This window comes from Perognathus longimembris, chromosome 3 (genome assembly GCF_023159225.1).
Source record: "Perognathus longimembris pacificus isolate PPM17 chromosome 3, ASM2315922v1, whole genome shotgun sequence".
Taxonomy (NCBI): Eukaryota; Metazoa; Chordata; class Mammalia; order Rodentia; family Heteromyidae; genus Perognathus; species Perognathus longimembris.
The window spans coordinates 76,830,314-76,853,746 of record NC_063163.1 but is presented as its reverse complement, the minus strand read 5'-3'; the positions used below and the strand labels follow the sequence as shown (position 1 = coordinate 76,853,746).

The following is a 23,433-nucleotide window of genomic DNA, read 5'->3' as shown; positions in this document are numbered from 1 at the left end:
CTGTGGGACTGGGTTCTGGGGTCTCTTGGAGACCCAGGCTCTATCCTGTAAAGCAAGCACTGGAGCTCCTTGTTGCCCAGCGCTGCCCTTCCTACCCCTACCCTGGGCTCAGAACACACTCAGACCTCTGTTACTACCTACCACCAAGGCACCCTGACTTCTAAGTGGGTATGGTCACATCAGTCTCTTTCCAGCAGCCAGCCAGAAGGCTGAGGGGCCTCCTTGTGGCTTCTCTTCTGTCTAGCCATCATTCCTGCTGTCCCCAGAGCTGAAGGGGTGTAGTGCTGCCTGCAGTCTGCACAGAAAGGATTGGTGGCTGGCCACAGAGAACTTTTTCTCCACAGGACCCCACTGCCCTCTCTGTGAGCTGCAGCCCTTTCTTTACAAAGCCCACCAGCTGCTGCAGCTGCCTACAGGGCCCTGCCATGTCCTCCTGAGGCCAAGTAGATGGATCACAGCCCCTGACCTGCCAGCCCTCTGCACCCTCCATGTCCTCCACACACCAGTCCCTGGTTCTCCCAGGCTCGCTGAGGGGCCGCTGGGCTCAGTCAAGTTCCTGTCTAGCTTGTGCCAGCGCTGGCCACAGAGAGTAGTCCCCAGCTGTACTTTGGGCCCCCATGGTCCTTATCCTTTCTGCCCCCAACTGCTCTAGTCTCATCCCAAGTATGTGGGGGCAAGCCTTGCTGTGGTAGCTCACCGTCTCAGCCTACTCTGTCTGTTCCTGGAAAGCGGGCTTATTCTTTTCCGAGATCTGCATCCCACAGTCTGTGTAGATGGGTGCTGTGTCCCTTCCCTGGGCATTGGATCATTTCCAGTCTTCTGGAGCTGGCATCATCCCTGGCTCTTCCTAGAAGAGAGGCTGGGAGGGGCCCCACCCAGCCTGCTGTCCTCAGCCACGGTCACCAGGACCTGCCGTGAGCCGAGAGAGCAGAAATAGAAAGTTCTGCCTAGTTCCCATCTCTTCCAGCTCAGTGTAGCAACGGGCCAATTTACACAGGCATTTGAAAAACTCATGTGTGTTGAGAAAGGGCCAAGTGACATGAGCTGGAAGTCCTGTGGAACTGAGTCAGAAGGCAAGAGCAGAGAAATGGTTTGATACGGGAAGTGGGGGAGGGCTGTGCTGCGGGATCTGTGACCTCCCGCCCTCCACTACCTGCACGGGCATGCAGCTGTGGGCAGAGCTGATGGGAGCAGAGCACAGCCCTGGCTGTCCTCCTGCTGGTGCTCTGTGGGCTGTTGTAAGGCCTGAGTACAGGACTGCAAGCCCACATGGACAGTGGCAAGCCACCCCACCTATAGGGGGAAGTACTGTAGGCTGTGGATGTGGGTCCCTGTGGCGTCGAAGCCCCCCCCCCCCCCCGAGTCCTGGTGGGAGAAGGAAGTTGGCTTTGGTGTGACAGAGCTGGTATGTTTGAGCAGAGAGCGCCACAGGGCATGTGACCCAGGCAGGTTTTCCTGGCTCCTGCCAGATATGGGGTGGTGGGGTAGGGTGGGCAAGGTCAGACAACCAGAGCGTGGAGAACAGCCTGGGGCTCTGGCCAGAGCCTCCTCTTGTACAGACTTGCCACAGGCATGGCCTGGAACAGATGGTGGTGGCCTGGGAACGCACATGCTCACTCTGGCTGAAAGTGGTATGGCTGGACCCAAATCACAAACCAGCAGTGGCCAAGCTCCTGTACCATTCACCCCGCTGCCTCGACAGACATGGCTGGGCCAGGAGGGCATGCTCAGCACCATGGGGGGGGAGGTGAGTGCACAGACTGCCAGCTTCTGGTGCCATCTATGGCATGCTTTCATTTGGAAGGACAGCCCGCTTGCTAATGAACACTTTCAGAGTCTTTTGAGCTCAGCGGTTTTGGTAAATTCTTGTCTAGACCATTCTGCCTTTAAAAAAAAAAAAAAAAAAAAAAAAAAAGCCCAGCATTAGTGGCTCACATGTGCAATCCTAACCGCTGGGGAGGCTGAGAATGGGAGGATTGTGGTTCCAGGCCAGCCTAGGCAGGAAAGTTGGTGAGACTCAATCTAAGCAGAAAAAAGCGGCCATGGTGGTGCACGCCTGTCACCCCAGCTACCAGGGGAAGCCTGAAATAGGATTTGAACCCAGGAGCATGCCCAGACAACATGAACAGGAAGGGAGATTCTATTTCAAAATAACTAGTGCAAAAAATAAGGGCCAGAGGTGGGGCTTAATGGCAGAGCACCTGCCTAGCAAATACAAGGCCCTGAATTCAATTCCCCATGCTGTCTGTTAACTCCTTACTACTGAGGAAGGAACAGTGAAGAGACCAGCACTACAAGATCCTGTCCTAACCAATATGAAGCTGGTGTCCGGGTGTGTGCTTTGTGTCCAAGCCTTATGGGGCTTAAAATAGCTAAAGGCAAAAGGCCAGGATGTGGCTCACGTGATAGAGCACCTGTCTGCTAGCAAGTGCTAGGCCTCCAGTTCCAACCCCAGTGCTGGGGAAGGAATAAAAAGAGTATTCGCTCTGCTGGGGTTTTACGTGAGACTAACCCACAAGCTTAAACAAGCACTTAGGAAAGGGAACCACAGTGAAAACCTGGCTGATGGTGGTTGGTGGGCGAAGGAGAAAGAGGAACAGGCTCTTTTGGGGGGCTTGCTAGCAAGAGGGGGCCAGGCTAACCAAAGAGATTGTCAGTGTATATGAAAATAGACCTGGTCCTATTAGAAATGGGGAGATGGATGAGGGGATTCATTGGAACACATTGCATACATAAATTTAATTAAATTGAGCTACTATAGCCTCATCTTGGGCAGCTGACCTTACCTGCTTTGAACTTCGTGGCTGTGTTTCAGGGCCAGCAGCGTCCAGGGCTGTGGTGGCCAGGCCAGGAGGTGGGGGTGTTACAGGACTGTCAGTACTGAGGGGACATGCTTGGTGGGGGCCACTCCAGGGCTGGTTTGGTGAGGAGCTGGCTTCAGTACCATCACCACAACCATGGGTATGGGGAACCACTGGGCATGGGCTGTGGTGGGGGCCAGGGCCTCCTTGGTTCAGGGTTGAAGGCACCTTTAGAAAAAGGCAGGAACACCTCTGGGGGCCTATGAATGCCAGGCATTTCCTCACTGTGGCTGATTTGGAAGAATACTAATAGTGCCAGCATAGCTAGGTGCACCCTGATTCCACCGAACAAAGCGCCAGGTGGGCAGAGCCCATGCCAGGCTAGTGGGAAGCAGTGTGGTTTGCTGGGCCCTCTCTCCTGATCCCCACCGTTTCTCACCTGGGAAGGAGGCTGAGGGACGGAAGGTGGGAGGAGGGGACTCAGCCAGCGGCAGGTGCTCACCTCTACCTCCAGGGAGTCAGGGGATGGGGTACCTCAGCTGTGGAGAAAAGGGACTCCAAACTCCTAAACATGGTATCTCACTTCCTTGTTTCAGGCTGTGGCTGGAAATCCCCACAGGGCAGTTGTGGAGTGTGTGAGCCAGAGTGGCACGGCCCGCGTGGCCTGTGCTTTGTGGCTGCTGGTACTGCCCACATGCTTTGCTTGAACCCTGCTGGAGGCGGGTCTGTGCAGTTGTGATGTCTTCTGTGCTCTGGGGAGGCCCAGGGCAATTGCTTCCCCAGGGCATCCCAGGGGCCTGCTGTCACCAGCCCGCCCTTCCCTATGCAGGGCTCCTCCTGGGGCTTACAAGGCACCCCCACCCCTCAGTCTTCCCGGATAGGGTGCTCTAGAGCCTGGAGCCTTGGGAGCAAGTGCCACTGGGTGCTGCTCCTCCCTTGCCTTCATTTGTGACTGGGTGGCTTCCACCTGCTTCCGAGGGCACCATCTTCTCCCAGCTCATCACTTCTCCGACAGTCTTAGTAGCCAGGCTGAGGTGCCAGCCTTCTAGGGAACTTTCTGTGAACCCTTGGTTCTCATGTGTAGCACAAGCATGTAGCCCCACCCAAGAGTATGGCCCAGGGAACCCTTGGGTTGTTAGTCAGCTTGCCATTCCTGTGACAAAACTCCAGGCACCATCAGCCTGCAGGGAGGAGGTTTTATTTTGGCTCGCAGTGTGGGAGCCTTCCACCTGTGGCTTGGGCAGAAAGATTGGGCCGCATGCAGTTTCAGACCACCACCACCCACCACCCCCCCCCCCCCGTGCCGAGTATGCCCCCATGATCTGCCTTTCCTGGCTGCTGTGAGAAGCCTCACTTTTGGCACACTGCCTTGCCTGTAGGCACTCTAGCTCCTGCCCCGAGGGGCGGCGCTGGGCATCCAAGTGTGATCCCACAGCCCTCTCTAGGCTGGCTGGCTCTGAGTGACAAAGCAGGCCTGGGGACCTACTTCTGGGGAGGCCAGTGCCAGTGGTGCTACTGTTCTTGGGAAGCTCTGTGCCACTGCCACATTTCTGTGCTTTTTTTAAATTAAATTTTATTGACAAGGTGTTGTGCAAAGGGGGTACAGTTAGATGATAAGGCAGTGAATACATTTCTTGTGATATCTTACACCCTCCTTTTTCTTTCCCTTCCCTAGATCAGGTAGGCATATATACAATATCCAGTGTACCAAAATCATATACAGTAACCACATCACAGGAAATTCACCTAGAACTTTAAAGATAACGTCAACAGTAGAATCCTCCTGTGTCCTTCTCTTGGAGTTGTTTTTGTTTATCCTCATCTTATATGATCATGTGTACATAGCTGTTGAGCTATTGTGATCCACTGATAGGTTTATTCTAAATCTTTTTATGTTTAGTAGTTGTTTGGTTTTAGATACATAGTGTAAAGTTGCTGACCCAAACATGTGGAAATACCATTTGAAAGGAAGTTTGTTGTCTTGCAGACCTTGTCTCTATTGTCCTCCTCCCTCCCTAACAGTCATATATCAAGGAAACCATGCCTCTTTGTTCTCTTCTGTGCTTTCTTGCTGGAGGAAGGGGTGCAGGACCCCCCTTCTGCATTGCTTGGGGCCTTCCTCTGGTTCCCTCAGCCTGTGTGGACCCACTGTGCTCAGCTCTTGTCCTTGTAGCCCTCAAGATCTGGGGCAGGGCAGGGCAGGGGCTCGTCCTGCAGGGCAAGCTGGGGACTGAAGAGAGATGGCAGGAGGATCCTAGTTGGGTAGCGCAAGGCCTTTTGGTGGCTGAAGGGATTGGCTGGGAAGCCATGGACACGCAAGCCTGCAGGCTGGATCCCCATGCAGTTGTATGAAACTCTCTGGCTGGTCTTTTAGTTCATCAGTGATTTCTGGGGTGCCAGGCCCTTAGCTTGCCCAGATGTTCTGTCTCATGTCTGGGAGCAGTGGTGTCTGCCCTGGGACCAAGGACATACTGTACTGCCAGGCTGGCCAGGCAGGCCATTCTTCTGGAGGACTGCTGCTTCAGAGCATGCGGAGACCCAGGACTCTAAATATACCAGGGTGAGGTCACTGGTGGACCCGAGGCCACATGGCATGCCCTGTGTCCCACCAGTGCCTGAGCCCAGGTCTAGGGAGCAGTGGCCTTGCTGTCCTTCAGGACTGGCCTCCTTGCCATCCACACAGCCAGAGGTAAGCACAGGGCCCATCCCCACCCATTCAGACCTTCTTCTAATCAGGCCGTCTCCAGGTGAGCCTGGGGTATGCCAGTAAGTGGATTGGCCCCTGGCAAGGGCCCTGCTGCCATTGGGGCTGCCCTGAGCATTCTGCTTACTTGGGGGGGGGGGGGAAACCCTTGCAGGGAGGGTTGGGTCAGGACTTGGCCTAGTGCTGGCTCTGAAGATGGAGGAGAGCCCCTGGCCCAGGGATCCTGTGGCCACGAGGACCATGAGGAATGGGAACAGCCTCTCCCCAGAGCCTCCTGAAGGGGCTGTGTCTCCTGGCAGCCATATCCCCACAGGTGAAAGTCACTCGCACGCCGCTGTGGGATCAGAGATGGAGTATGTGTGTCGGGTTTGCAGAGATTCTCCCATGTTCCTTCTACAAGCTGTGGCACCATAACCTGTGCACTTAGGGCTGGGTGCACTTGGTGACCGCATTCAGGAGTGGTGTGAGGGCACTCTGGGGTGTGCATAGTCACTATTCCGCAAGGCCCTAGGCAGGTGGCCTGTCCTCATGCCTGGCTGCATGTGGTCCACAGTGCACAGGACAGGTACAGGACATGGCACTTGTGCAGATGCTTTTCCATCGTAACCTACCATGCTGCTGCCTGCCTTTGTTTGTAGCTTGCACTCTGCCAGTTACAGGAGAGCAGAGCTGGTGCTGGCACAACCTGTTCCAGAGCTCTGTATGGTATTGCTGTCTTCTCCCTGGCTTGCAGCTTGTGACTTTTTTGCCGAGTGTGTGGTATCTTCAGATGAGCTCTGGAAAGATCTGGTTGAGGAGGCCAGGTTGGCTGGTTTGTAGAGTGTTCTTTCTTTCCTGTGAAGCATGTTATACATTTGTCTTTCCGTCCCTCCCACAAGGAGGCCATCTTCTGTTTTCTGCCTGTCCACCAGCCGGGCCTGATGGGTGGGCTGGGAGGGAGGCAGCGCCAGGCTGGCCCTGGGGAGCAGAAAAGCTCTGGGATGGGGGCAGAGTAGGCTGGCCCTAGAGGTCCGGTTGTACGGGGAAGAGGGTGACAGCTGACTTGTGGCTTTTGTTCAACAGATCCGGAACATGGTGACGGTGTTGGAAGTCATCTCCAGCCTGGAGAGGTACCCCATTACCAAAGAGGCACTAGAGGTGAGTCTCTTGCCCAGATCCTCCCCTGCTTTCCAGAGGACCGAGGAGTGGGGTGCGCACGAGATGGGGGGAGGCTTTGTGTCATGACTCTGTCCTCTATCGACTTTGTGATGAAATGTTCTCACTCAGCAAACAGCCCTTCGCTGTGCCAAGCTTCTCGACACCAGGGGCTTTAGCCAGGGCTTCTGAGACAGTGGGGTGGGGCTGGCGAGGCCTGAGCACAGGCCATACATCTGGACAGTGGCCCCCGTGGCTTGGCGCTGAGCATGTCACTGGCTCTAATTGCAGGAGACGCGGCTGGGGAAGCTCATCAACGACGTCCGCAAGAAGACCCAGAATGAGGAGCTCGCCAAGCGCGCCAAGAGGCTGCTGCGGAGCTGGCAGAAGCTCATTGAGCCTGTGCATGCACACCAGAATGAGGCAGCACTGCGGGGACTGCCAGGGGTCCCCGGCTCAGCCAATGGGGGCACACATAACTGCCGGCCCGAGGTGGGAATGGCTGGTGCACCCAAGAGCATCCATGACCTGAAGAAGCGGAATGACATCCAGAGGCTGCCTGGGCAGCGTCTGGACAGGCTAGGCAGCCGCAAGCGTCGTGGGGACCAGCGCGACCTGGGCCACCCTGGACCACCTCCCAAGGTTGCCAAAGCTAGTCACGAACCCCAGGTCCCCAACTCATCCCCCCTCCCCACCAACGGCCTCAGCGGGAGTCCAGAAAGCTTGCCCAGCCCCCTGGACAGCAGCAGGCATCCAGGTCCCGAGGGTGGTCGCCTGGAGCCTAGTGAGAATGACAAGCACAGTGTCAAGATCCCCATCAATGCAGTGCGGCCGCACCCCACCTCCCCTGGCCCGGGCAAGCCCCTGGGGCCTTGCTTGCAAACAAAGGCTTTGGTGCTGCAACAGCTGGACAGGGTGGATGAGACCCCTGGCCCACCCCACCCCCGGGGGCCGCCTCGCTGCTCCTTCAGCCCCCGGAACTCACGACACGAGGGCTCCTTTGCCGGGCAGCGGAGCCCGTGTGCCCCCAAGGGCTCAGTGCCCAGCCCTTCTCCGCGGCCCCAGTCCCTCGATGCCACGCAGGTGCCCTCGCCCCTGCCACAGGCCCAGCCGTCCACACCCCCTGTACGGCGGCTGGAGCTGCTGCCCAGCACTGAGAGCCCGGGGTGCTGGCTGGAGCAGTCCGAGGGCCACTTGCGGCTTGCAGGGCCGGGCTGCAAAGCTGGGCTGCTTCCCAATGAGCCCCTCCTCGCCCGGGCTGGCTTCTCCCCAGACTCCTCCAAGGCGGACAGCGATGCTGCCTCTTCAGGGGGTTCGGACAGCAAAAAGAAAAAGAGGTACCGGTCTCGGGACTACACAGTGAACTTGGACGGGCAGGTGGCTGAGGCAGGTGTGAAGCCTGTGCGGTTAAAAGAGCGGAAGCTCACCTTTGACCCCATGACAAGACAGATCAAACCTCTGACCCAGAAAGAGCCAGTGCGGGTAGACAGCCCCGTGCAGGCAGAGCCGCCGGCCAGGACAGAGCAGGACAAGCTGGAGGTCAAGGCCAGCCTGCAGAGCCCCTTCGAGCAGACAAACTGGAAGGAGCTGTCGCGCAGCGAGATCATCCAATCGTACCTGAGCCGACAGAGCAGCCTGCTGTCCTCATCAGGTGCGCAGACTCCAGGCGCACACCACTTCATGGCCGAGTACCTGAGACAGGAGGAGAGCAGCCGGCGCGGGGCCCAGCAGCCACACGTGCTGCTACCGCTCGAGCCACCCAGCCACCTCCCAGGACTCACCCGGGAGATCACGCAGGACGATCTGGACAGAATCCAGGCCGGCCAGTGGCCGGGGGTGAATGGGTGTCAGGACACACAGGGTAACTGGTATGACTGGACGCAGTGCATACCGCTTGACCCGCACGGTGACGATGGGCGCTTGAACGTTCTGCCTTATGTCTGCTTGGACTGACGGGTTGAGGCGTCCACAAAGTGCATTCCCGCCTGGCTGGAACCGGGGCAGCGGGTGGCCGGGCCCAGCGTCTTCCGCTCCTCACCAGCCTGGGGAGGTGGGCCCAGTGGGAGGCGTGCAGTCTCTTCCCTCCAATCCTCCTTCTTTTGTGAAATGCTGCTACCAGGTTACTAACAAAACTGCAAAGGAAGGACGACGGCGCAGAAGGAAGGGCGGACCGACGGCAAGGGAGTTCAGAACTCTATAGCAAACCAGCTATAAAAGCATCAGACCCCCTACACCCCCTGCAGGGTGTGGGCACTTTCCACACCTGAGTGCTGGGCCCCCCTGTGGCAGGTGGGCGGGCAGGCACAGACAGCCCAGGGAGAGGTTCCCTTTACACAGCGACAGACAACAGACGCACGCATCTCATCTCTGCATTTTCTGTTCTCATCAGGCCGACAGTGGGCCGCACCTCAGCCTCTTCTCACCCCCACCCAGCCACTGTTGAGCCAGTGTTTTCTTTCTGTCATTTGCTGGAAGCTTCTTGGCCATGGTGAGCCATGGGCATTGGGTGGGCAGGCCAATTGGCCACCAGCCCCACTCACACTCCATGGGTGGATCTGCCCACTTGTATCTGATTTCAGTTCAAACCCAGTTCTTACATGCTGCAGAAGTTTCAGTTTTCAAGTTTCTTTTCATCCCTTCCTCCATCTGACCACCAGCCAGATAACTTTCCTTCTCCTTTCCTTTTCTCTCTCCTTTCCTTTTCTCCTCTCCTTTACTCTTCCTGCACTTTTAGAAAATTTCAGCTTTCTAGAACCCCTTTCCCCTACCACAAAGTAAGCGCGGGTGCTACTGTGTGTGAGCTGTTCTCCTGGGTGAGGGAGATGTGTCTGTACGCTGGAAACACTCAGAACCATTCCTTTAGATTCGTTTGCCTTATGGTTATCTGTCATAAATGCGATTTGCAAAAACAAGGAGCCTTAGTGAATGTACAGTACTAGACTTCTGTGTTCTCTAGACGCAGAAGGAAGCAACTTTGCTATTTGGTCCAGTAAGTGGACACCTTGTGATATAAATGTGGAAATAATAAAAAAAAAAACATTTGCACAAACCAGCTCAGATATGAGTCATTTCTCATTTAGACTCACGCAGAGACCCACGCAGCCAAACTCAGCCTGTTTCTGGACTCAAATTGGCCACAAAGACCCTGGCCCAGCATCCAGAGGTTGTGGAGGCAGGGCACAGCAGCCAAGCTGCTGGTTGGCCATCTTTGTAGGACCTCCACCCACTTCACTCATTCAGTTCCACAGGCCCAAGTCAGGACTGTTCCTCCAGTTATGTAGCCTTCCCTCTCCAGCTCTTGCCCCCACTTACGTTCTGAAGCACGAGTCTGGCAGCACAACCTGAACCCCAGGCTGTGGCCACCTCACTACCTAGTTGGTGCTGGTTGTTTTAAAAAATAACTCTCCCTAGATCCAAGTATAATAGCTGTATAGCTCTTCCTGAGACCTGAGCTATGGCTCAAGGGCCCTTCTAACTTTTCATTCCCAAGATACTCATCTTGTCCATATCTACTTCATTTCATAAATGAGGAAAAGTTACCCTTGTGCCCCAGAGAGGCAGCTTTTAAAGCACAGGGCAAACCAATACTCCCCGAGTGCCCCTCCCCCCCACAATCTCCCCCATCCCCTACTTTCCCACATAGGTTGTCCTGTTTCCAGTGGTGGGTTTGGGCCAATCTTCATTCCTAGGTGCAAGTTCCCTTTGGAGGCGCAGAGTCCTGCCCTCAGTCTTGAGAGCTGAATTAAACAGTAATTCAAACCCCAGACAGGTATGTAGGGCAGTCTGTACTGGAGTGCGCGGTGGACCGAGGTGCAGAGGTGAGATCAGAACCTGTGGGGTTCACAGCCCCAGGGTACGCCCACTGCCGGAGACAGGATAGCTAAGATGCGTTTGGAGAACACGTGGGGTGCTTTATTTCAACTTTTGAAAAGCACGCAGGTTTTGGAAACAATTTTAGTCTGTCGTGTAGTAGGAACGTGTGTGCTTCTCCGGGCCCAGACTGATCCGTCCCGGCTGGCCTGGGCCTCAAAGATCCCGGCGCCGCCTCCCGGCCGGGTCCCCGCCCAAACCGGCGGGAACGGATGCGGCGGCGACGTGGGCGGCGAGATCTACTCTGTGGGGCTCCGAGCTCGGGGCGGCGATGCCGTGGGCTGCCGCGGTTCCCGGAGAGTGCTCGGGGGCTCCGCGCAGGCCCTGCCGGCATACAGCCCGACCTGCGTTCCCGCGTGCACTAGGCATCCGCATGTCGTCGCCCCCCGCGCCCATCTGGGGTGGGTCCGGCTAGGGAGCGACCCCCAGCTGACACCCACACCCTGGCCGGCCCCGGCGCGAGAACGAACCACGGACCGACGCACACGTCCAACCGGCCCCCGGTCCTGGTCCTCTGATTCAGCTTCCGGGACCGCCCCCCGCCCTGCCGGAAGCGCGCCCCGGGCGGGCGGGGACCACGTACGAGACGTGGTGGCTGGCGCGTCGGCCGGCGCGCGGCGGTGACACGCAGCAGCGGCAGCCAATGAGGAGCGGCGCTGGCCGGCGCGCCCGCCTCCGTGCGGCCCCGTCCCCGTCCGGCGTCGGGCGGGCGGGAAGGAGCGGCCGCTCGGGTAGGATGGCGGCGGCGGTGGCGGCGGCGGCGGGCCCCGGCGCGGGCGCGGGCGGCCCGGGCGCGGCGGGAGGCGGGGCGCGAGAGGGCGCGCGGGTGGCCGCTCTGTGCCTGCTGTGGTACGCGCTGAGCGCGGGCGGCAACGTGGTGAACAAGGTGATCCTGAGCGCCTTCCCGTTCCCGGTGACCGTGTCGCTGTGCCACATCCTGGCGCTGTGCGCCGGGCTTCCCCCGCTGCTGCGCGCCTGGCGCGTGCCCCCTGCGCCGCCTGTCTCGGGCCCCGCCGGCCCGCACCCGGCGGCTGGCCCGCTGCTACCGCCGCGCTTCTACCCGCGCTACGTGCTGCCGCTCGCCTTTGGCAAGTACTTCGCTTCGGTGTCGGCGCACGTCAGCATCTGGAAGGTGCCGGTGTCCTACGCTCACACTGGTAGGTGCGGGGGCCAGGCCGGGGTCCGGCCGCGCAGCCGGGTTAGGAGTGCGCTGTCCCGGGGCGTGCTGGCAGCCTGGATGGACAGTGGGGGCAGAGGCCGCCAAGGCCACGAGTGGGAGAAGGACCCTCGCTGGATCCCCAGGCAGGAAAGGGGCAGAGCAAGGATCGGGAAGCTGAGGAGGGTGGAGGCGAGGAGAAACGGACTGGTCGGGTTCCCCGGAGGCCGAATCGGCTCCGGGTTGAGCCTGGGACTTCCCTTCGACGGCCTCCGGAATGAGTGCCCTTCCCTCTCTTTGCAGTCAAGGCCACCATGCCCATCTGGGTGGTCCTCCTGTCACGAGTCATCATGAAGGAGAAGCAGAGCACCAAGGTAATCCCGGGCAGGGGCCTCGAGCCAGGAGGGCTGGTGACGTGGGCAGCCGGGCTTCCTGTAAAAAAAAGGAAGTCAGCGAGGATGATCCCACTGGTCCTTCCACTGCTAGTGCCCTGCGGACGCGGGACAAGGGGTGGGCTCAGGGTCGCTGCACGCCCCCGCGGCCCAGCCTTGCGCCCCGCATTCGGGATATCCCCTCTTTGGGTCTGCTGGCAGGTGACGGGGAAATAGATGGAATTTGGACAGAGAATGGTGGGAGGCGGAACGCGGAGATCCCAAAGTGAGATGCTAGACAGAGATCAGATGATGGCAAAAGCAGCCGTCTTAGACATGAAAAGCGGGCGCTGACAATCTGGGAATGGAAAGACGTCCAACAGGAAGGCAGTGATGCTCCTGGCGCCAGCCAGGGATGGGCGAGGATGCCAAGCCAAGGCACTGCCTGGCTTAGGACTTTGGGAACTCCTGTTGTCCCAACTAGAGTCTTTTCGGTGCTGGACATAGCGCTGCTGGACTCCTACAGCTGGCACTTTATCTAACTCACAGTGGACCAGCAATGCCCTGGATGAGCCCGTAGGAAGTTGGCAGTGTCTGGCTGGATGCTTTCTTCCAGCCTGACTGGACATGTGCACAGCACTCCCCAGGGCTGACGTCAGATGTGACTGGTCTCCTGGGGGGTCAGTCACAGGTGACACAGAGGCACAGGTGCATCACCCAAGAGCCCATGGTGTTTATCGGGTTCCTGAACTCCATTGGACATTGTACCAGACTTGGGCAAGGAGCCCATGTGGCAGCACACTGTGAGGCCAGCCTGGGCTTGGTCCTCTGAGATAGCAGGCTATCGATGCTGTGATAACTTTTCAGGGCCCCACCCAGTGGGCTAGATAAGGCCACTCACTCCTGATAGCCAGGAGAACCTGGGACTAGAAGTGAGCAGGCCCTGGGGTGGGGTGGGGCTGGACCCCAGGTCCCCCAAACTACAGCCTGTGCTCTGTCCTCCCAGGGACATCACCACCTTACCCTAAAATCTCTGCCATATGTTTTCAGTTTAGTTGTGTGGGTTTTTTTTGTTTTTTTGCTTTTGTAGTACTGCAGTTTGAACTCTGCCTTGTGCTTGCTAGACAGGCCCTCTACTGTTTAAGCCGCCTCCACAGCTCTTTTAGCTTTAGTGTTTGGGTTTTTTTTGTTTTGCTTTTTTAAATAGGGTCTTGTGTTTTTGCCCATACCAGTATAGACCATGCTCCTTCTACCTGTAACTTCTCACATAGCCAGGATAAGAGGCGTGCACATGGAAGAGGTGTGCACTTGGGTACCAAGGATTGAGAGTTTCACTAACTGCTCAGGCTGGCCTCAAAACCAGGCTGGGATGTAGCTCAGTGGCAAAGTGCTTGCCTAGCAAGCGCAATGTCCTGGGTTCGAGTCCCATTACCAAAAAGAAAAGACAAAAAAAGTACAGTGAAGAAAAAAACCCTTGAGCTCCACCTCCCAGGTAGCTTATCTGAAAGGTGTGCATCTCAGGACTGAGTCTGTCAAGTGGCATTGAGGACTGAATGTAGAACCTTGCCCTTGCCAGGCAGGCCCTCTACTGCTGAGTCACACCTCTAGCTTGTCTTTGTTTTTTCTGACACAAGGGTTCACTTTGTAGCCCCTGCTCACTGGCAGGTTTTTTTTTTGTTTTTGTTTTGGTTTTTTTTTTGTTTTTTGCCAGTCCTGGGCTTGAATTCAGGGCCTGGGCACTGTCCCGGAGCTTCTTTTGCTCAAGGCTAACACTCTACCACTTAAGCCACAGCACCACTTCCGACTTTGTCTGCTTATGTGGTGCTGAGGAATCAAACCCAGGGTTACATGCATGCTAGGCACTGGAAATTCTTGATTCCCCCCGTCTCAGCTTCCGGAGGGCCGGGATTACAGGTGCACACTGCTACACTTAGCCTCTACCTTGTTTTAAGGAAGATTTTTATAGTTCTGGGATGAGATGAACTAAGAGCCAGAACAGCTCCACACGGTCTATGGAACCTGGTAGCCCTTTAAAGCACTAAAAATTCTCCCATTAGTGCTTGTCATTCCCATTGTCAGCAGCTGTAAGGCCTGCTGTGTTCTGCAAGGGTGGGGCCTGTGTGAAGGCGAGCAGATGGCTCACTGGGTAGAGTGGGAGGACCACACTGGGTTGGGGACTCCGGACAGCACAGGATGCTGAGAGGACAGAGCCGTGGGGGACCTAAGGAGAGTTTGCCCCAGCCAAGGGAGTGAGACGCTGGCAGAGGAGAGGCTATAGGGAGGGACCAACAACATGGCCATGTGTTGGGTGAGGATCAGCCTGGGGTTGGCTGTCCACAGGATGCACAATGAGGAATGGGAGGGCAACAACAGGCCTGTCCTCCCGCAGGTGTACCTGTCCCTCATCCCCATCATCAGCGGCGTCCTGCTGGCCACAGTCACCGAGCTGTCCTTTGACACGTGGGGGCTGGTCAGCGCCCTAGCTGCCACGCTGTGCTTCTCTCTGCAGAACATCTTCTCCAAGAAGGTAATGACTCCGCCCCTACGGGGGAAAGTGTATGACACCTGGCCTCTCCCACTGCTCCCCATGTGCGCTCAGCTTTCCCAAGTGGTTTTTCTGTTCTAAAGTGGACACAGAGCCACGCCTGTAATCCCACCAACTCAGGAGGCTGAGATCTGAGGATCATGGTCGAAAGCCAGCAGGGCAGGAAAGTCCATGAGACTCTTCAGTGAACCAGCAAAAGGCCCGAAGTGGAGCTGTGGTTCAAGTGGTAGAGTACCATCCTTGAGCAAAAACGCTCAGGGACAGCACCTAGGACTTGAATTCAAGCCCCAGGAGTGGCACACACACACACACACACACACAAAAACACACCTGAGTCATGAACATGCAGAGAAGAGAGACAAGGCAAATGAGACATTTTGGGTCCACGGTGTGCTGTGGCAGATGGTAGTGTTACAGGCAAGGTCCCTGGAGATGGTCTTTCACCACTGCCTGTGTCCTGGAGCTTCAGTGTTAAGGACAGCAGCTTCCCGCGTGGCAGTGGGAGGTCAGCGTCGCTGCACTTGCAGTGTGTCTGGCACCTGCTGCCAGGTGTGCTGCTTGTTACCTGCTCCTCAGCGTCTCCAGTTCTCATCCTGTGTTTGCAGCTTTTACTCCATCTTGGCTGATGATCAGCAAAGCCATGGCCATGTCGGCAACACGTGAGCTCACAGTGCCTACGCCAGCATCCTCCCCCCCACCCCCAACGCTGCTGGTCCCTGTGTTTTTGTTTCCTCACTCCTCTGCACCTGGTAAATGCACAAGCAGGTGTGGCCATCAAGGTCACTGTTTTGAGGCCACAGCAGCTGCTCTCTCCCTCCAGGTCTTGAGAGATTCGCGGATCCACCACCTCCGGCTCCTGAACATCCTGGGCTGCCACGCCGTGTTCTTCATGATCCCCACATGGGTTCTGGTGGACCTCTCAGCTTTCCTGGTCAGCAGTGACCTGGTAAGTGGCCAGCTCCGGGGCGCTACCCACAGGGGAGGGCTTTCCCAGGCGGCTATGATTCCATGTCCATTCTTTTGGCATCTATTAGCCCATTTTCTGTGGCTGTAGCGAAGCACTTGAGGCGAGCAGGTATCATAAAGAAGGGGTTTGGGGCTGGGGATATAGCCTAGTGGCAAGAGTGCCTGCCTCGGATACACGAGGCCCTAGGTTCGATTCCCCAGCACCACATATACAGAAAATGGCCAGAAGCGGCGCTGTGGCTCAAGTGGCAGAGTGCTAGCCTTGAGCGGGAAGAAGCCAGGGACAGTGCTCAGGCCCTGAGTCCAAGGCCCAGGACTGGCCAAAAAATAAAAAAAATAAAAAAGAAGGGGTTTGACTGGTTCACACAGCATAGAACAGGGACAAGAACAAGGCTGTGCCCCTCAGCTCCCTCACTTGGACAGATCCACTCAGAAGTGGGGAGATTTCTTTGCCTCGGTTCCAGTGGTCCCAGCCATGCACTGTGAGCTGTGATGCCCTACACAGTATGGAATGGTGAGGGCATTGGGCAAATGCACCCTGTCCACTTAGGGTGGCATCCAATGACCTCACTTCCTCCCATCAGGCCCCACTGTACTGGCCCCGCCCCTGCCAGGCCCTGCAGCTCTAATGGGATAAGGAGGTTCCATGAGCCTCCACCTCTTAAAGGTCCCACGGCAAGCACCAAGCCTATCCTCTGGCCACACCAAACCAGTGTACCTGCCAGCTGGCCCTGGAGTGCAGGGCTCTTGTGATGCTTCCACAGCCAGGGTGTGAGTATGCTTGGCCTTCCTTCCCCAGTGGCCTGTATCCTGGCTCCCAGTGGCTACTACATTCAGGCCATAAGCTTTGGGCCCACAGCATGCTGGCATAGGTGTCTTTCTTAGCCTGATCATCTTGTTTAGATCCTATTTTAACATTCCCCCTGCCCCCACTTAATGGACCTTGCGATGTTAACCCGGCTGGCCTTGAGCTCCTGGGTAAAAGTGATCCTTCTGCTCTCAGTAGCTGGGACTATAAGCATGTACTACCATGCCCTGCTAAAGAGGCATTTTATACAGCAGATGTGCTAAGAGGAAGGGATTTAGCCTGTTACCTTGCTCCCTATTGATGCTGTTCCTATGGCTCCTGCTGGAGATAGGACATCAAGTCCTTGCTCACCACTGTGGTGCTGGTGGGTGAGGCTTAAAGGGAGGAAGTGGGATCACTGGAGGTTGATGGACCCTGGCCTTCCCCTCTTCCCACCTGGCTCTGCTTCTTGTATACTAGGTGAACTTTACCATACAACCCTGCAAAGGGGCTGGGGCAGTCAGGCGGTAGCAGGCTGGGCTGGCACAAGTGAAGCCCTGGGTTCAATCCCTAGTACTGCCAAAAAATAACAGGAAAGACACAACTGCATTCTTGTGACTGGGTTCTTTAAAAGCTCAAGGTCACATTTCTAGAAGCTTCCAACTACAGAATGCATCTATCCCATAAGCAGCCCTTCCTCTGCCAACACCAGAGCTCCTGGCTCTTCCTGTGCAGGCATAGTACATTCACTGGTGGCTAGAACAGTGGTGGTTCCTGGGCTATGCAGTGTCCTGAGGGCCAGCGGCCACACACAGAAAGCACCTCACGTCACAGGACGCACAGGCCAGGGCCCAGCTGACAGCTGTCTTTGCCTTCTGTCCCACAGACCTATGTGTCACAGTGGCCGTGGATGCTCCTGCTCCTGGCCGTGAGCGGCTTCTGTAACCTGGCCCAGAACGTCATCGCCTTCAGCATCCTCAGCCTCGTCAGCCCCCTGAGCTATTCTGTGGCCAACGCCACCAAGCGCATCCTGGTCATCACTGTGTCCCTCATCATGCTGCGCAACCCGGTCACCAGCACCAATGTCCTGGGCATGATGACAGCCATCCTTGGAGTCTTCCTGTACAATAAGGTGAGGGGTGGGGGCAGGGCATAGCAGCAGGGGGAGGGGCAGCCCTGTCCTGCAGAGGTGACCCTTGCCACGTGCCAGCTGAGGCCAAGGCTCAGCTGGGATCTCCCCTCCCTCCACAGCTATGTGTAGTCTCCAGTTGAGTCCATGGAAGGCTGGCAGAGGAGCACTTGTCTTCTAACCCTCTGTTGTAGTTGGTGCCAAACCTCACCCAGGTCAAGCCAGTTGGCTGTGGTGGTAGTAGATGTGAACCCAGGAATTTGTGCCTGCCAGGCAGGCTCCCTACCACTTGAGCCATGCCTCCCCTTTTTTTGCATTGATGACTGCTTGCATGGAGTCTCATGTTTTTGTCCAGGACTGGCCTCTGACCAGTCATCCTCCCAAGTGCTGGGATTATAGGCACATACCTCCACACTTGGTTCACTGACATGGGGAATCTCACTAACTTCTTTCCCAGGTTGGCCTTGAACCCCCATTCCCCAGAAACTGGGACTACAAGCATGAGCCACTGTGCCCAGATCCCAACTAGCTTTGATTTGTGAACTCTCTTGTCTGTGCAGACCAAGTATGATGCCAACCAGCAGGCGCGGAAGCATCTCCTCCCAGTGTCAGGGGCCGACCTGGGCCTGCTGGAGAGGCCGCACAATGGCGCCGTCTTCCCCGCACACGGCAGCTACCAGTACAGCCGCAGCAACATCCTGACTGACCACTTCCAGTACGGCCGCCAGAGCCATGGGAGCTCCTACACGCTCAACCGCTATGACGTGTAGAGCCCCAAGTAGGGCTGGCGGATGTGCGTGACTGACTGCCACAGGGCCTCACGTGGGCGGCCAAACCAGACCACATGTACCACGGACAACTGGCAGCCCCAAGCAGCAAGAGCAGGGCTGGACCTGTGCAGTCAGCGCCCCACACACTCTGCCAGATTATCCAGTGACTTTCTGCTGGACATTCAGGAACCAGTCTGGAGAAGTGGGGTCACTGTGGCTGCAGAGCTGGGAACCAACAGGAGGTGGCATTCTGGGGGTACAGGGTGAGGAGGGGGCGTCTTGGGGATGCCAGGCTGAGACACGCCTTGGGCTGGCCCAGGTGGTGCCCATAGCAGTGTCAAGTAAGACAGTTTGCACCTGACCAGGAACCCAGGGCAGGAGCACCCCACCCTGCCCCTGTCCCCCTGAACCAAGTGGAGGCATGGGGGCTGCTGTCAGTGTTGAAGCCATGGTCACCTCTGGTGACCCTGAAGCTGGTCCATGGGAAGAGCCTGGTGTGGCCAGAGTCTTGCATTTTTGTAGTTGAGTGTCTTTAGGCCTTGGCCCCTTGGGCCACAGGACTGGCTTATGGATCAGACAGGTGTTTGTATGTAAATGGTGAAAAACAGCACAGGTGGCCATTCCCATGGAGACCTGTAAAGCCGTGGCTGTGGCATGCCCGCCTGGCAGTAGGGTGAGAATCATGGCCTGGTTAATGAGAGAGGTGAGCACCCCACAGAGTTGGCATTCACTGTGTCCGTCTTTAGGGCCCTGGTTGAGCTAGGGCCAGCTATAGGGCCTCTCCTGGGAAGTGATTCATGCCTTACTCCTGCCATGGGTGGGGCACTTTGCGTAGGGAAGTGGAATCTTGTATTTTAGGAGTTTGCTTTTGTCCACTGGTTTTCTTGGCTGCCCAGGTGTCCACTCTGCCGGGGTAACCATCTGTGTTGCTGCTGGTTCAGGTCTGGCAGGAAGACATGGGTGTGGGGCCATGGTGTGCATGGCCACAAGTTACTAATGAACTCCAGGACGCATTACCACCAGCATGGCTTTCATGAAATGAGTGTTGATGGAATCTGTATATTGTGTTTTCCTTTTCCAATTCAAGATCTATTGGTGAGGGGAGATGACTGCTTTGGTTTTCTTATTGTTTATAAATTAATAAATGGAATATTTAATTCTGTACAATTATAGCATGCATGTGCACTGCCACTAGCATGACCAAACCTGTGCCCTCAGAGCATTCCCCCTTCCCCAAGCCTCCCATGGGGGAAACTGAGGTTCGAAAGCACTATACTAGAGACAGTGATGCACAACCTTGGCCTGGTGAGGCAGGAGTGGTATGCGGGACACAGCAGCGCCAGTGGTTAACTCCAGCTTCCCAGTGGTTTTGGCACTGTATGGGGTATAGGAGAATGGTGGCACGGGGTGGCAGAGACAGCTATACCAGGCACCTCCTTGGTAGTGTAATAAAGGGGACTGCAACTAGTATCATCCAACAGTGCCAGGGGAAGAGGCCTAGGCTGCGTACCACCCCATCTGACATTTTGGTTTGCTTTTGTTAGTGCCAGAATTTTTTTTTTTTTTTTTTTTTTTTGTCGATAATGGGGCTTCCACTCTGGGCCGAGGCACTGTCCTTGAGCTCTTCAGCTCAAGGCTAGCGCTCTACCACTTGAGCAGTACTTCGTTTTCTGGTGGTTAAGCGGAGATAGAGTCTTGTGGACTTTCCTACCCAAGCTGGCTTTGAACTGCTATCCTCATATCTCAGCCTCCTTAGTAGCTACATGAGTCATCGGTGCCCGGCAGTGCCAGAATTTGAACTCAAAACTTAATGCTTGCTTGGCAGGCACTCTACCACTCAAACCACACTTCCAGCCCTTTTTGCTTTGGTTGTTTTTTAAATGAGTTGTGTTTTTGCCCAGGCTGGCCTATAATCCTATTTGCTTCAAACACAACTGGGAAGGCAGTTTTTATGTACCACCATACTCAGCTTTTCTTTTTTTTTTTTTTTTAGGCCTGGGTACCAGTGGCTCACTCCTGTAATCCTAGCTACTCAGGAGGCTGAGATCTGAGGATCGCAGTTCAAAGCCAGCTGAGATTCTTCTCTCCAATTAACCACCAGAAACCAGAAGTGGCGCTGTGGCTCAAAGTGGTGGAGCAACTAGCCTTGAGCTGAAGAGCTCAGGGACTGCGCCCGGCCCTGAGTTCAAGCTCCATGGCTGACCAAAAATAAAGCCCAGGCAGGTCCAGGGACCCGGGGTTCTCTAGCCTGTACTCCCATCAGGGTGTTGGGACTGGGGACAAAGAACAGAATGGAGGGCATCCTGCAGCACCCGGGTTCTTAAGTGGTCAGGCCACCAGGGGTATGGTGTCCTCATGTACTCTGCTGGGTGACAGCCATGAGGACCCCAAGGCCCAGATACCCCATGTGCCATGACAGGGTGAGCTGTCTGCTTGCTTTTGCTCTCCAGAGCAAGCCATATACACCACCACCGCAGCCCAGAACACTGCATCCCACGTCCCGGGCCCAGCAGGTCTATACACTTTCTTGGAAAAGAACTTTTGAGAGGGCTGGGAATGTGGCCTAATGGTAGATTACTTGCCTAGCATGCATGAAGCCCTGGATTCAATTCCTCAGCACCACATACACAGGAAAAGCCAGAAGTGATGCTGTGGTTCAAGTGGTAGAGTGCTAGTCTTGAGCAAAAAGAAGCCTGGGACAATGCCTAGGTCCTGAGTTCAAGCCCCTTGACTGGCGGGGGTGGACAGGGGAACCTTTGAGAAAATAGAAGATGCCACAAACAGGCGTTCAGGAGTCTCAGAGGAAACAGGAAGGGACTTGCAAACTGATGTGGGTGCCATCCACGAACCACACATCTTGTGACTCCACAGATGCAGCAGACAGGGCAATCTCCAGGAAGCACCACAGCCAACTTGGGGGCTTCCCGTGGGGTGAAGCCTGTGGTGGGGCTTGTCCATTATGGTTACTGGGAGACCACCACAGGGCAGTGGACGGATTTCCCCCATGCTGTGCGCTTCCTGCCTGCCATCCACGCCAACACCTTGCTGCACCTTCTGCTGCTGTAACAAAACACTGCTGGGTACTTGGAAGCTGAGCTACAAGCTCACAGCTTGCCTTGTGCCTATGCTGAGAGCAGAAGTGGAGCTCACTGTGGCCCATCCAGCCGATCCATACCACCAAACCCAGATCACAGGTCCAGGCCATGCCAGAAAGTTTGAGACCTCATCTCACATAGGGAGGCTGGGCACAGTAGTACACACCTGACATCACAGATATACTGGGAAGCCAAAAGGAAGCAGGTCCCGGCCCAGGCATACTTATGGCAAGAATCTCAAAAATCACCAGCAAAAAAAATGGCTCGAGGCATAGCACGGCAGTAGAGGCCCAACCAGCAAGCAGTAAGCTGAGTCCATACCACTGTACTGCCTCCCAAAAAGAAAGAGCCTGTCCTGGCATGTCTATCCTACATGCGACCCTTGCACACTTACTGTGTGTCAGCCTCTGCCACATCTCCCCTGGATTTTGTAAATGAAGGTGCCATGGAACAGTGAACAGATCTAGAAATAGAAACCAAGCCAAACGTGGAGAACTAAAATTTGTTCCCACTCTGCACACAGTCCCCCACCCCAGGATTACCAGGGTTTGGGGGTTACAAGGGCTGTATCAGTTGCTACAGGTGCTTAGGCAGAACAGCATTTAGGGTGGTGCTGGAAGCTCCTGGTGGGAGACCCTAAGTGGACCATGGAAACTGGTGTCAGGGCAATTGCCACTTTGGGACGGTCAGGCAGAACAGCACCTGAAATGTAGCAGCCAGGGGTCCTGCCTCAGCTCAGAGTTTTGTGTCTATCGGCAGCCAAGCTTAAGAGCAGAGCTTGGTCCTGGCTGGATCCACAAGCCACACCCAGCAGGCTGCCTGTGTGTGCAGAGGTAAAAGCCGCCTTCAGCAAGGAATGGGAAGACCAGGAGTTCAAGGCCATGCTGGGATACATAGCAAAGACCCTTTTTTTCTCCCATATTTTGTTGGGTTTGTTTTGTTTTTTGCTTCTTTTTGCTCAAGGCTAGCACTCTACCACTTGAGCCACAGTGCCATTTCTGGCTTTTTCTATATACGTGGTGCTGAAGAATCAGACCCAGGGCTTCACGTATATGAGGCGAGCACTTTACCACTAGGCCGTATTCCCAGTCCCTCCCATTAGCTTAGGGACAGTGCCCAGGCCCTGAGTTCAAGCCCAGAACCAGCACCAAAACACAAATTAAAAAAACTGGTTTCCACAAGTGAAACAGTATCTCCCCCAAAGAATTCCATCCTTTTATTTTTCTACCAGTGCTGGGCTTGAACTAAGGCCTCATGCTCTTGCTTAGCTTTCACTCACAGCTGGTGCTCTACCACCTGAACCACAACTCTACGTGGTAAAATTTCCTGGTAAAATTGAGATAAGAATATTAAGGATTTCATCCAGGCTGGCTTGAACTTCCATCTTCAGGTCTCAGCCTGAGTAGCTAAGACTATGGCTCTTTTTGAGAGGGGTATGTAGCCAGGCTGACCTTGAACTCTATCAGTTTATTTGCCTCAGTCTCCAGAGTATACCTGGGCCCCCTCCGCACCAATCATCTCATAACTACACTCGTTTAAATAGCTGTGGTCAGTTAAATTTTTTATTTCACCAATAAAAATTTTATGTGAGGGGTAAACAGGAAGGGCTGTAGTACATTATATACATATATTAAAATGCATATACCTTCTATAAACGCTTTATATGTACATTATATCATACATAATGTCACAGTTTTGTGCAGTTAACACAAGCTGGCTTTTTAAAAATTATGAGATATGACCTTCCCTGATTGCTTTAAAAACAAAAACTTATGTGAACTTGCTGACTACTCAAGTCAATAAATCAAGCCTTCAATCTTTTCCCTTGGTTTACAGTTCGCTGCCTGGCCCTTTAAAGTTTTCAGACTACTGGCCTCGAGCAATGTTTGGCATAAATGAAGTAAGGTGACAGGGATCCATCCATCCAACAGAGTGTGAAGGGAGATTTCCTAATGAGTTAGCCGGCGCCTGTAATCCTAGCTACTCAGGAAGCTGACATCTGAGGATGGAAGTTCAAAGCCAGCCCTGGGCAGACAAATCGGAAGGACTATCTCCACTTTAACCACCCAAAAGCCAGAGAACAAGTGGAAGTGGCTCAAGTAGTA

General features: G+C 55.4%; 2 protein-coding genes across 2 annotated transcripts in view; both read left to right on the top strand.

Annotated features, from left to right (window-relative positions):
* Med26 (mediator complex subunit 26) overlaps positions 1-9,875 on the top strand; it is a 39,313-nt gene extending 29,438 nt beyond the window's left edge. The window contains exons 2-3 of the mRNA XM_048342710.1: positions 6,568-6,642; positions 6,931-9,875. Coding sequence (XP_048198667.1) covers positions 6,568-6,642; positions 6,931-8,592 — 1,737 coding nt within the window. The 3' untranslated portion in view covers positions 8,593-9,875. The remainder of the gene's footprint in view (positions 1-6,567; positions 6,643-6,930) is intronic.
* A 1,332-nt stretch (positions 9,876-11,207) lies between these two features.
* On the top strand, positions 11,208-19,397 carry Slc35e1 (solute carrier family 35 member E1). The gene is made up of 6 exons (XM_048342713.1): positions 11,208-11,666; positions 11,969-12,039; positions 14,426-14,563; positions 15,402-15,527; positions 17,221-17,466; positions 18,024-19,397. The coding sequence occupies exons 1-6, from the start codon at positions 11,246-11,248 to the stop codon at positions 18,231-18,233; spliced, it is 1,212 nt and encodes a 403-aa protein (XP_048198670.1). The 5' UTR covers positions 11,208-11,245; the 3' UTR covers positions 18,234-19,397.
* The last annotated feature ends 4,036 nt before the right edge of the window (positions 19,398-23,433 follow it).